Source organism: Ambystoma mexicanum, chromosome 11 (assembly GCF_040938575.1).
Source record: "Ambystoma mexicanum isolate Mex_15411 chromosome 11, UKY_AmexF1_1, whole genome shotgun sequence".
Lineage (NCBI taxonomy): Eukaryota > Metazoa > Chordata > Amphibia > Caudata > Ambystomatidae > Ambystoma > Ambystoma mexicanum.
The window spans coordinates 1,243,491,182-1,243,504,274 of record NC_090934.1 but is presented as its reverse complement, the minus strand read 5'-3'; the positions used below and the strand labels follow the sequence as shown (position 1 = coordinate 1,243,504,274).

At 43.5% G+C, this 13,093-nt stretch overlaps 1 protein-coding gene across 4 annotated transcripts in view; it reads left to right on the top strand.

Moving 5' to 3' along the window:
* PARP6 (poly(ADP-ribose) polymerase family member 6) overlaps nucleotides 1-13,093 on the top strand; it is a 628,157-nt gene that overhangs the window by 436,509 nt on the left and 178,555 nt on the right. For 2 of the 4 annotated variants that reach the window (XM_069624646.1, XM_069624644.1), the window contains exon 17: nucleotides 5,614-5,723. In XM_069624646.1, coding sequence (XP_069480747.1) covers nucleotides 5,614-5,723 — 110 coding nt within the window. Of the gene's footprint in view, nucleotides 1-5,610; nucleotides 5,724-13,093 lie in introns of all 4 variants that reach the window. The other 2 variants (XM_069624645.1, XM_069624643.1) reach the window with 1 other exon arrangement.

Genomic DNA, 13,093 nt, shown 5'->3' with positions numbered 1-13,093 from the left:
TTTAAAGAGTCTGCTGTTTCTTTGGGGAGTGTGATGTTGCTGTTTTGAAGTCTGGGATGGACTAAATATTGTTTATGTGGATGTGGGTCAAAGATGAAATATCTGTGTCAATTGATGGTTGTACTCTGTTTCCCACTGCATGTATATCCCTGATAAAAGAGGGAAAGATGTTTAAGAGCCTTCCAAGATTATGGCGGTCTTCACTATGAAAACATTTGTACCCAGGCTGACTAACTAAAAATAGGGATGTGGTAATAGTTAGGGGGTTGCAGGGGATCCAAAGTTTAAATACAGGTAGTTTGCTTGCATCCAGATCCATATCTGCGAGTGTCTAGCTGCTAACTATTTCAGGGTTATCAGATATTTGCTGAACAAGCATTAGCAGTTCATCAGAGTACATCTAAAGCTCATAGGCCGTAACTCTTGATGAAGGATGGGCCTGTGGGGTCTGATACATATTCAAGAGTTTAGATGGAAATAGTGAATTCTGTGGCATCTCTCAGGTTTGGTGCGCTTTATCAGAGTGGAATCACATCTTTAGCAGCTGGCCCTGCAATGGCCATGGTGTCCAGCTGCACTGTCTGGACTCTCACAGAGGGGCAATTGGGATGCAAGGCATAAATTAGTTTTCAAAAATTGATTAGCAGAGTTTGCTAATTAAAATATTTTTGATTAGCAAACAGGCCCATTTGACTAGCAATTTTGTACTAATATTGTTAATGTCACCAGAAGTTATGTGTTCCAAAGACATGAAATTAGCAGCAATACAGCAGTTTTGCGTACCGCTGAAATAAGACATTAGTGAGAGGAGTTAGGCATTGCAAATTCTTTAAACTTCTGCTAAACCTGCAAGTCGGGTAACTTAGTTTACATAGGGCCTCATTACGACCCAGGCGGATTTCGCGGTGCTAAATGCACCGCGAAGCATGGCGGAAAGCCGCCGATAGCGCCATGGGGGTTGGCGGATTTACCGCCCCATTCCGACCTTGGCGGGGCGGTAAATCCCCAATCCCCATTCTGCCCTTCCCCATTCCCATTTTTGCCCCATAGGGTATAATGGGAGTGGGGAAGGAGTTAATTACGCCACCGTAAAATACGGTGGCGTAATTAACAACGAGGTCCCGTAGCGCCATGGTTTTCTCCGCCTGGTAAAACCAGGCGGAAAAGGCCGCCATGGCGCTACGGGAACTCGTAGTATGGCGGAGAGGTACGCCATGCACTACGCTGGCGTAAAACCCTCTCCGCCAGGGTCCTAATGAGGCCCATAGTCAACCTAAGAGAAATTCATTCAACCCATAGCAACGAGGGACAACACATTTAAAATGAGATTTATGTAAAATGGTGCATGTCACTACAAACACGCTTTATGTATGTCACGCTGTTGCCACTCAGAGGCCAGCCATGCATAAGGAAACTTTTTACTGCAAACAAAGTAAATGTTAAATAAAAGTTTCAAACATCTCTTGTAATTGCTACTCGCCCTTCATAAAATCTACTCGACGGTGTGAAAATACTTTGCGAGCCATAGATGAGTGGTGTCTGTAAAATGTAAAAGGTTAGCTGCATGAATGGACACAAATAAATAAATATGATAAAAAAGGCTCTGAAAACAGTTTGGCCAGCTGTCTCCTGCAGGTGGTTATCTATAATACAATACAAAAACAGAGCGAGCACTAGAGGCTAACTACAGTGTTTGGTATTGCAGTAGATCTGTAGATGTACAGACTGGATGGAACTATTGATCACTACTTTGCATAAGTATTTAGTTTGCTTTGTGTATTCATTAAGTGAGAGGAAAGAAAGACTAAGTCGAATGGATTGCGTAGCAGGCAGAGAACTGGCCAAACTAGGTAAAATATTGTAGTTTGTGGTCATCTCAACCAGGGTACTCAACAGGGTGATAATGTAGAATGTCAGTGGTTTGGTCATGGGGTTAGCACTAGTTGCAAGATGTATACAACCTGCAGGTTACAGAACTAGCTAGGTTTGTCATCAAAAGCATTTGATCATGAACTTTTTCAAAAGTTCACTAGTCAACATCATGCATCTTACCCAACAAAATGAAATATAGTTGACACTATGAAATTCAGATACGCTAACTTAAACTTTACTGTAAAGCATGAAGATGATGCAGTGTTTTACAGTATCAATACTGTAATTATGCATCACGTAACAACTTTTTTAGGAATGGAATTGCATGACTGTCTTTTTAAAAAGATATCAAGTTGACATATACTGGTCTTTGCCAGACAGTATATAGAAAGCTTCATACAAGTATCATCCCAATTACTTCTTCTTTGCAATTAAAAAAAAAGAAATTCTTGCCCAGCACTTTAATGCATGCATGCCTTCGACACTTTAGTGGAGGAGATGATTACTGGTGCACCGAAGGCAAGAGGAATGTGGGGCGAACTGTGCATTCATTGAAGAGGGCAACTTAAATAGCTAACTTTGCTACACAATTGTTCATTTGATTAGCAAACCTACAGAATTGCATAGCAAATTGCTATGCAACACTGCTTATTTTATGCTTTGGGATGCACAGACAGCTATTTAGCAGAAGTTGGGTTTATGTTTTTCTATTTTCTCCAGTATGGCAAAAGTCTGACACCAAAGCTCTAGATACGTCTTTTGAATATCCAAATAAAATTACACACTTATCCCAGGTGTTGGTCACTCCTACTCGTTTAGTTACATGTGGGATTTACTTATTCCTCTACCCTCTATCTAGTCCCAAAAGTCCCCACAAGTCGGAATCCAAATTGATTCCGTGACATCTCTCATGGATATAACTTTCTGTCATCACCAGTGTAGGTGCTGGTCTAGTTTCTTGATGTTTTGGAGTTGGAGCCATGAGTCTCTGCTAGCACCCTCTGTTCTCCAGATCCTTCCACCACCTTCACTTTCAGACCTACACCCCTGGTCACCTTTCTTCTATAATCCTCACTAATCTGAGTTCCTTCCATTGGCTTTGTGCTTGCTCCTACCACTGACACCTGGCTTGGGCCAAGCTGACCTCCTTGTTATTCCTAGTCTTGCTGTTTCCACCACTAACTTCTTCAGTTGGTACCGTCTCCTCCTAAGGTCACCACATTCACCTGTGACTAGCTCTTTCAATTCTTTACCACCCCCTCCTGATATAATCATCTTCTACAATTCCCCTTGATGTAACCACCTCCCCCAAATTCACCCTCTGGACCTGTCCAACCACCTACCATAACCTGCTCCACACTCTGAATGAGAGTCCTGGTTTAAGTAGGGGAGAAGCCCCTCCCCATGGGCAGGCCGTCCCTTTATTTACTGTCTGCCTCTGTCTAGCATTGGCTGGGATAAAGCGAGATTGGGCCATGCAGCAGTGATCATTTGGGCTGATAAGAGGCTGGCCTAAGGCTTTATCAAGACTAGCCAGCATATTGGATCTTAGCTCTGTGCATGTTTCATCCCCCACCTTCCAACTTACTCAGTGCTGCCTGCTTGAAACTGGGTCCCTGTCTCCGCAGCACATGAACAAGAATCCCACGGTAAGCAAGGGTAGCTGTTTGATGTGATGAAAACTCTTCCATTCATGAAAAAAAACAGTAACATTTGTATATTCAGTGAGCAGACAAGGCTGAAGAAAATTGTCTTTTGTGTAGGAACTTCTGCAGTCAGCAAATGCAAGTTTGAATATTGATCATGCTCCATGATTGCAACTTTGTAATCACAGAACTTTTGTAATCGGCATCTGTGTTTTTAACTTCATAGACAGTTTTCCCCAATAGTTGTACAGATCAAGAAAAAGTATCACAGCCCTTGATGGCAGTCTCACCAGATTGAAACTCGTTTTACCTTAAAGAATTACATATCTCTTCCTACCTGAATGTGTGGGTCTGCCTATGCAGTTGGAATAATGCTCTGCGGACTACTGCTATAGAGCAGCAATGAGGGAAAAGGGCTTTCATTACTAAGCTGCTCTAGTCTACTTAGGTCTTGGGAAGGGTGCCGACCCAGAACACTGGCCTGAGCTGGGGCCTTGTGACTGGCTCCTGCCAAGCGACCGGGACCGCTGGATAGTGACCCAGGGATTACCATTTCACTCCAGGGCCCATCATCCACAGGCTTGGAGAGGCAGCCAGCTTCTTGAGCCACTCTACTGGTGGTCCGCAGAGGCATGCAGGGGACTTCATCACAGCTATAATTTTCTAAACCTCATTGATAGTGCTAGCACATGAGGGCACTGCTTCGTATTTAACTTTCTGCATTTCCTGTCTCGCTAGCATCATGTTGGATTCATTGATTTGTTAAAGTTACAGTGCTACTATGGTCTTGGTCAGTAGTTGGTTCTTTTCTATGCAGTTTCATATCAGTTTTGTGACCACTCTTTTTGCAATTTCTGCCAGGCTAGAGAAGTTGGCTATCACAAGACAGTAGTTGGAGACAGCCCCCGAGACTGAAGATGGGCATGGCCCTTCCTAATGTAATGGTTTGGAGATTGGGTGCTGTCTGACAGGGTCATCCATGATAATGAAAATAATCAGATATATGAACGGTAATCTTTACTTGACTAGAGAGGCTTCAATTGGTTTTGCTCGCAAGGATGAGGCTTTAAAAACCATAACTGTTTTGCAAATCCCCCACATATGTAGGAGATTAGTGTATTGCCATGAACCTAGCACAACAAAGAAACTCACAAACTGATACCACATGATCACCTAGTAATTGTAGCATATTAATGGGTATCACTGGCAAATATCACATATAATCACAGTATGACTCTAAAACAACAAGGGTTGTCAATAGAAAAGACCCTAGGATCCCCATATGACCAAAACAGCAAGGAATCTCGCAGTTAGAGACCATATAATTACTGTATGGCTTTCAAGCTACAGGGGGTGTCAAATGTAGAGACTGCATGATTATCATCTAACCGTTACGTAACCAAGACTGCCAGACAAAAACATAGGATTATCATGTTGCTGCAGACATATCATGGGCAGTCATTAGCATTCATCACAGTTCCTGGTATGGCTCAGGGGCTGTAACAAGAAGAGGCCATAAGTTCACTGTGTGATCGTAACATACAAGGTCTGTCCCAGGAAAGGTCTGGTCATCATGTGACTAGACCACCTTGGAACGAGCACAGAAAGGGAAGTCACCAGTAGAAATCAAAGTTTAAATATGGGATTTCAGTATATAAGGATAGTTTGTGCATGTGTCTGCCTTTTATATACTGGAGTGAATTGTTTTCACTGTTGTGTTTTGAATTAAATGTTTGTACCAATACAGGATTAATGCTGCATGTATCGCTCTTCTCTCTTTTCCTTTTCCACCCCTTCTTTCATGTCATTGTTTTTCTTTTACTACCTATCCATTTGTTGCCATGCTCTCTTCATCCATCTCCTCCTTCCTGTCTTTGTCTCTCTTTGATTTTGCTCTTGTTCCTTGCCTTTACTTTTCCGGGCTTTTCTCTTCCTTTCTGCATATTCCTTCCTTTGGTTTGTAATTGCCTCCTTGTGTCTACTTTACCCTTTCCTGCCGTTATTCTCACCTATTTTCTACCTCACATCGCTCAACTCCCCTTTCCCACCTGTTTTTGCCCCCTGCCCTTTGCCCCTGTGCTTCCATTGGTAGCAGTTGAAGTTTATGCACACCTCACACCAGTTTCTTCTGCTGAGCAGCCCTCCTGCCAAGGAAGCCAGGTTCCGAACAGCCAAGAAGCTCTACGGAAGCACCTTTGCCTTTCAGTAAGCATTGAAATTGAGAATGTACAGTGCCTCTCCACACATGGTTGATGATATGTTTCATTCAATACCGGCCGATTTCCACACTCACTGGTGGAATAGGTGGTGGGTTGGCCTTCAAGTGTCTGGTGGCAGTAATAAGGACAGTGAAAGGCTGAGGAAAGATTTGTATTGCCTAGAAGTAAATCATTTAATTCTCATGGGCAATAGCAAAAAACAGTCTACTTGTGCCCCTTTCAGATTTCAAAAAACTGAAAAGTTTCCCTGCCTCTGACTTTGATGATAATTGTCCCTGCCACCTTTGGGGACAAAACCTGAACCCAGGGGTCCTTAAAATGCATGGATGGGATGCAGAATAACTCTTATACAAAATAAAAAGACTGACTCAGGAAGTTGGCAAAAAGTCTCATCCGACTGTTTTATTATCAATTGTCTAAAACAGGGAGTTACAATGGACATCAACAGACGTTCACTGGAGTTTATTCAAACATTTTGCATAAAAAACACATTTTATATACTAAATAGTCATCATATTGCATGGCAAATAAGAGGAACCTATAGGGTGTTGTGATACGCTCAAGGGGAACATCTAAGTATACTTTCTAAATAGAGATGGGTTGTGATTGGGTCTCTACTGTCAGGTGGACAATTTATGCCCACCCCTAGTGCAAGTCATCTTCATCAGTTATTAGATACACGGTATACCATTGCCTCTCAAAATATAAGGCCCTTCGTTATATTGTCCTCTATAATTGGTTGGCACGCTTAGACCCTTCTGGAACAGTCAGCTCACTAGCAGCATGTAAGCTAGTGCCCCAGATGCTAATGGGTGGACTTTGACCATGTCTCCCCACCCATTTAGCCCAACATCTCTCATCACTCCTGCTTTCTGCCATTCAGATTGTCTTGGAACTTGGCCTTGCAAAGTATCCTTGCTCCTGGGAATAAAATGGAGTGCAAGCACATGCTATGTGAAGTCTAGAGCAGCATACCCACCTTCTATTTCTATCCATAGCCCACGTGAAAGGAGACTGTATTTCGGCCTGTTTTGAGCATTTAATTGTCTTTAATTAACAAACTTGGCACTCATGGTGTTCTTTTGGACCTTAACACCACATGATTCAGCGCCTTGCAGTTACTGTTCGTCAAGGATAGATAACCAGTTCCTGGCCGCTCCTCGCAGTTCCTGGCCGCTCCATCCGTTGACACCAGGCCAGACAGCTCCTCCAGGCTTTTCCATGTTCTTAGCTTCATGTTGCTGCGTCATAGCTTTCCGATCCCTCTTTCTCTGTGGGTCTGAGCTTACTAAATATGTGACACCGATGTTCAGCTTCTATATAATGGCGGCACCTCATGCAGTCTATTCACTATGTATAGCTAGCCTTTAAGATTACTTAGTCTACTTGCGTTGCAGCATCTGTACAGTTATTAAATGGCTTGCATTTTCGGCAGTGCTCTTCACATGTGCAATCTTCATTCCGCATATGAAAGTTTACTCGATTCTTTATTTCGTTAGCAGATTCCATAAAGCCTATACATCCTCTTCTTTAGCCACTCTTCTTAGTGTGTCACAATTGCTTCTTATGATGTCACCAACTTCTCTTTCTCTCATCTTCATATTCCTTCAAGGATTTCCTCCAAGAGATTGGCATCTCTACGAGGATAAATCATATAGAGTTTTCTCAATGGATACCTTTTCTCGAAGGCTCTTCGTGGAATTGTCATAATCACTGGTGTCGTGCATGGCACGATTTCTGGTTTTCAGCTTATAGGAAGTATGGGGGCGGGACTTCCTGAAAAGGCATTCAGCTGCTCCTCTACACTCCCCCCTCTGGTTGATTCATCGACCACTCCTTCATCAGTTTAAACATCTTGGTATCCTCTCTTGAAGAAGTGCCTCTTTGGAGTAGGCCATCAAGTCTCTCACATATCCCGTTTGCTTGCGGGTGATAAGCAGAAGAAAACTTGTGCTTTACATTCAATAATAGTTCTGTCTGTTCAAATACTTCATTAACAAAATGTGACCCATTATCGAATCTCAGCACTTCACACACTCCCCATTTAGGAAAGACACGTACTAGAAACTTTGACCATTCGGCTGAGGAATTACTCCTCTGAGTGTACGCAGTGTATGACCAGTGGTAAACCTTTGACATACGATGCAGTTTAGTACATAAAATGCAACGTGTGCTGACACATTTGGAATAAACCATTCTTCCGCAATCGTTGTAGCAAAACTTTCCCAAGTTACATGCGCTGGGTAGTGCAGCTGTTCAAGCGCTGCTTTTAACAATGCTACTGGCATCACCGGCTTTCTAGTGCTATCCTGTCGCCATAATGCTTTAGTGGGGGATAAAGAACACCCCATTTGCTTCTATAAATCCTGCTCTTCCTGTGATTCACTGCCTTGAATCTCCAATAATTGGGTTTTTGGCAAACGATTAAATCCTTCTTTCACTACCATAATCATGACTACCTTCTCCTTGACACCTAGAGTACCAAATCCTAAAATATCTGGTGAATATGCAACCCCTTTGGCTTCTACGTCTTTTGTTCCTGCAAGAAATAAAGTCTGTGCGCTTAGTGTGAGCGGTGCATTTAACGACTGCTATGGCTACTGGGAGCTGTAGTGCCTTAATAAGCCTGTCCAATAAAGATGCGTGCAGCACTGGAGTGCGGTCCGCATGAAGGTAGCCCCTTCTTTTCCAACGTGCTAGTCCTACATGTACGGTTGACGTCACATAGGCAGAGTCACTGTACACCGCCACTTCCTGTCCTTCATGATTCTCAAGTGCGACAATAAGCGCTACTAACTCTGCCGCTTGAGCTGAAAAATTAGATGGTAGCCTGGCACTTGCTACAAACTAAAACTTGCCATTTGCTCAATGCCTCACTACAGCTGCACCAGAATGCCTTTCTTCAATAATATGATCAATTTTCGAAGAGCCATCAATAAAGAGAATTTCCCCTCCTGGCAATGCATTCTCTTTGATGCAAGGTATATCATCATAAAATTCAACATAGTTTGCGCAGTCATGCACATGCTCGCCCTCTGCCACTGGCTCAGCTACAAATGTGGCATGGTTCATTATTTTACATTCAACAATTTTAATCGCTGGTTCTGAAATAATTACTTCATAAACCGAAGATCTCTGGGATGTCAATGTGCCTTTGGGGTTCTCTAAAACGGCAAACAAAGCATGTTCCACAAAAAGTGGAATAGAGCGGCCCATTACTATACCTGTAGATTTATCAATTGCAAACGTGGCAGCTCCAAGTGACTGTTCGCAAGGAAAAGTGTCATTTCATGGCTGGGTCTAAAATCCCACTATAATACGCTAGGGGTTTATAGCCCAATGTAGTCCCCTGTCTAAGTACTGCTTTCATGACTGTCCCATTTGTGTGCGAGAATAAGTAAAACTCCTCAGCATAATTGGGGATTCCTAAACCAGGAGCTGTACAAATTGCTTTCTTCAACTCTTCAATCCCTTCCTCCATCTCTTCAGTCCACTCTATTTTAACACCATTCACCTGTGCTTTCCTTACAGCCTGCAAAAGGGGTCTTGTATATGAACTATAGTCAACCACCCAGGCTCTTACATAATTGCATAAGCCCAAAGATTGTTGCATTTGTCTCACTGTATGCGTTTTTCATAATCGCCTCAGCCCTTTCAGGTGTCATCTTTTTTCCTTCATGTGAAATCAATTGCCCTATGTATAACACCTCTTCTTGGCAGTATTGTAACTTCTCTTTTTCTACTTTGTATCCTGTGTCTGCTAAAATAGTCATCAATTGAATCGAATCCTGTCTGCACTCATCTTCTGTAGTGCTACAAATTAAAATATCTGTGTACCGTATCACAACACTCTTCAAATCAATATTACTTAAGTACATCTGTAGGACTCTATTAAAGGTTGATGGAGACTCACAGTACCCTTGGGCCAGCCTAGTATGCTTCAGATGAGTCTGACGGAACGTAAATGTGCAATGGGATTGAGAAAAATGCATTTTTCAAATCAATCACCGTGAAATATCGTGCTTCTACTGGGATACTGCATATTATCATCGCCGGATTAGGAACTAAAGGAAACTCTGCCTCTACAATCTGGTTAATCAGTCTAATGTCCTGTATAAATCTCCTCGACCCTCCCTTTGATTTTTTCACAGGATACACTGCAGTGTTGCACAATGATTCTGACAACAGCACCAGAATACCTTGTTCCATCAGTGCTGAAATAGTCTTAAAAATACCCTCATCAGCCTCTCGAGACATGGGGTATTGTCTCGCCCGAGGTAAAATCGCTCCGGGTTTCAGCTTCATCTTGACTTCCCCTATCCCTTTTAACAGTCCTATGTCATAAGGGCCTGTAGTCCATAAGACGTTTGGCACCTTCTCCAAGTCTTCGTCAAAAAATGCTGGACACTGCCGCATTATTGCCATTCCCTGTGGGATCTCCCTTTTCTCTATTTTTATCCAATATGTAATGCTCCCAAATAACAGTACTTCATCATCTGTCTGATCGTCTCTAAACAGGTAATCGCCAGTAATGTCAGTCAACCTGTACCCTTCTTCAATAGCTATCACTTCTCCATGGTCTACCCTTGTCACCCGTTTCTTTGAGCATTGCCATTCCCCCCGCTCCCCGTCCGATGGCTGCATCTAATTCTATAGGGATGGTCTGTCCCCCTTCCTCGTCCATGGATATGTGGGGTCTAAGTAAAAATTCATCAGGTATTCTCATAGTCTTTCCCACTAAGCCAGGTAGCCATGTCAGTAGAATGCTCACCCCATAAAGAAAAACCTCTGGCTCTACTGGAACACCTCAGAGGGCCACTTGCCCCATGAATGCCAATTTACATTCGCCCACATTCATATAATGTATTCCAGGAGTGGAACACACTATTCCTTTGTCAGTAAAAGAAATCGTCATGTTGAGTTTTGTCATCAAATTTCTTCCCAAAATGTTAATTGGTGTCTGCCGAGAATACAACAATGCAACAGACATATCACACTCTCCTATAGAGACTTGTAATTCATCAGTAAAAGGAACTTGACTCGTAGCTCCAGAGAACCCTTGAGCATTCATGGGAATTCCCGACATTGGATATTTTCCCTCTCGTATGCATGAAAGAGTAGCCCCAGTGTCTACTAGAAAAGAAAAAGATTTGCCTCCTATCGTCACATTAACCCTTGGTCCCTCTTGGGGGTCTGGTGTCACTAATAGTACTGAACACATCAAGTCGCCCTGTAAGCTGTCCTATTGTGGATACATGCATACCCCTGTACCTGTGAAAGGATTTCCTCCCACCACAGTGACGCCCCCTATTCTTGGCGTCAACAATTGTCCTGTCTTCGCATACTGCTGTGTTTGCATGTGGGTGTACTGCGACTGCCCTTGCAGTGGATTCATTTGCGCTTGCTGTGGTTGTTTTGCCTGTTGCATTTTCGGCGCCTGTGTTTGATGCACTGTCTGATCTTAGGCAAACCCTTCCCTAGCTTGTGAGCAATATGCTGGAGGATAGGTTGTCCCTCCTCTTGAAAATTGCCCATTCTGTACATTCCCTTGGCTCCGCAATATGCGTGCAATGTGTCCTGTCATCCCACAAGCCTAACACACAGGAGGAGCCCGTCTGACTAGTCCCCCTTGGTTAAATCCTTCTTGCGCATTTTCATTCCCATTCTTCAGACCCCCTGTTCTGGACCTATTTGACGACAGTCTGACTGACCTTCAACTCTGCCAACATGTTAATAGCCCTACTCACAAACTGGGCAACACTTTGGATTTGATCTTTTCAAAGAAATCTTTATTAACGATGCAGTCAGTGGAACCTATACTATGGTCAGACAATTTCTTAATCTCGTGAAGACTGGAAGATTTGACAAAACCCGCAAAAATGTCAGCAGAGAAAGTCTTTCAGCGCTCTTTGCGAGCGGTCGATAACCATACACTAGTTACTTTGATTCGAGAAAAGTGCTGCACTGAATCAGTGCCATCACTATCGCTTCTGTTTCAGTCATTCTTAGAGGCTGCTAATAAAGCTGCCCCCCCCCCCTATGATTGATTCAACCTCGCAGACTACCGCCAGAACCTTGGTTTACAAACCTCTTAAAAGAGGCCCGCCTTGAACTACGGCAGGCTGAACGCAAATGGCGAAAAACATATGATCCTGCCCTTAAACTACAATACAAGCATGCTCTGCCACGTACTCTGCTAAAATCAAAGCTGCAAAAACTCTTTCATACCAATAATATTGAGTCATCCCTATCTCAGCCAAGGGCTCTTTTCTCAGCTGTTAAGGCTCTCGCCTCTTCAGAGAGACTGGTCCCCACTGTCACTCCTACTCAAGAGCTATGCAATGCCTTATCGCAATATTTCATTAGCAAGATCGATACCATTCGGCACAACATCTCCACAATAGTTACGGCAGGCTTACCTACCGACAAGGCCTTGGCCACCCATCCCCGGCTACCACTGCTCCTTCCGGGGCTAAGAACTGGTCCACTTTTCCCAGTTTCTCAGAAAAAGCAGTCCTGGCAGCAATTCTTAAAATTAAATCTTGTTCCCCTTTGGATTCCATTCCACTATGAATCATGAAAAATATTGCACCTAATCTTCTTTCAGAGATTACGGGGGCTATCAATGACTAGCTCCAGTCGGGACTGGTCCCGCGGTAATTGAAGGCAGCCAGGGTAATTTCACTCCTGAAGAAACCATCTCTTGATCCCACTATACTATCTAATTTCCGTCCTATTTCACTTCTGCCTCTTCTGTCTAAACTTTTAGAATCACTGGTGTCTGCCTTTCTGTCTACATTTCTTGAATCTTCCAATCTCCTTGACACTGCTCAATCTGGCTTTCTTCCCGATTGAGGCACGGAGAGTGTTCTGGTCGCCGTCCAGGATGACATGGCCAGGCTGGTGGATGCAAGTGGAGTGGGTCCCCTGATTTTGTTAGATCTCTCAACAGCCTTTGACACGGTCCACCACTCCATCCTGTTATCCTGTCTTGCCCAGTTTGGTATATCAGGGCAGGTGCTAGCCTGGTTCACGTCATTCCTGGCAGATCGCACCCAGACCCTCTCCATGCCCCCCTTTCTCTCTACTCCTTGTCACCCCAGCTGTGGAGTGCCGCAAGGATCTTCCTTATATCCTATTATGTTTAACATCTATATTTGGGCCCTTGTTTGTCTCGTCCGTTCCTTCGGCATCAGATGCTACTCGTACGCGGATGACACTCAGATTCTGATCCGATTAGACCTTGATCCGGCTTATGTGTTGTCATGCCTACGGGAGTGTCTGACAGCTGTTGGAGATTGGATGAACTGCAATTGGCTCAAATTAAATGGAGATAAAACTGAGGTTATGGTGGTG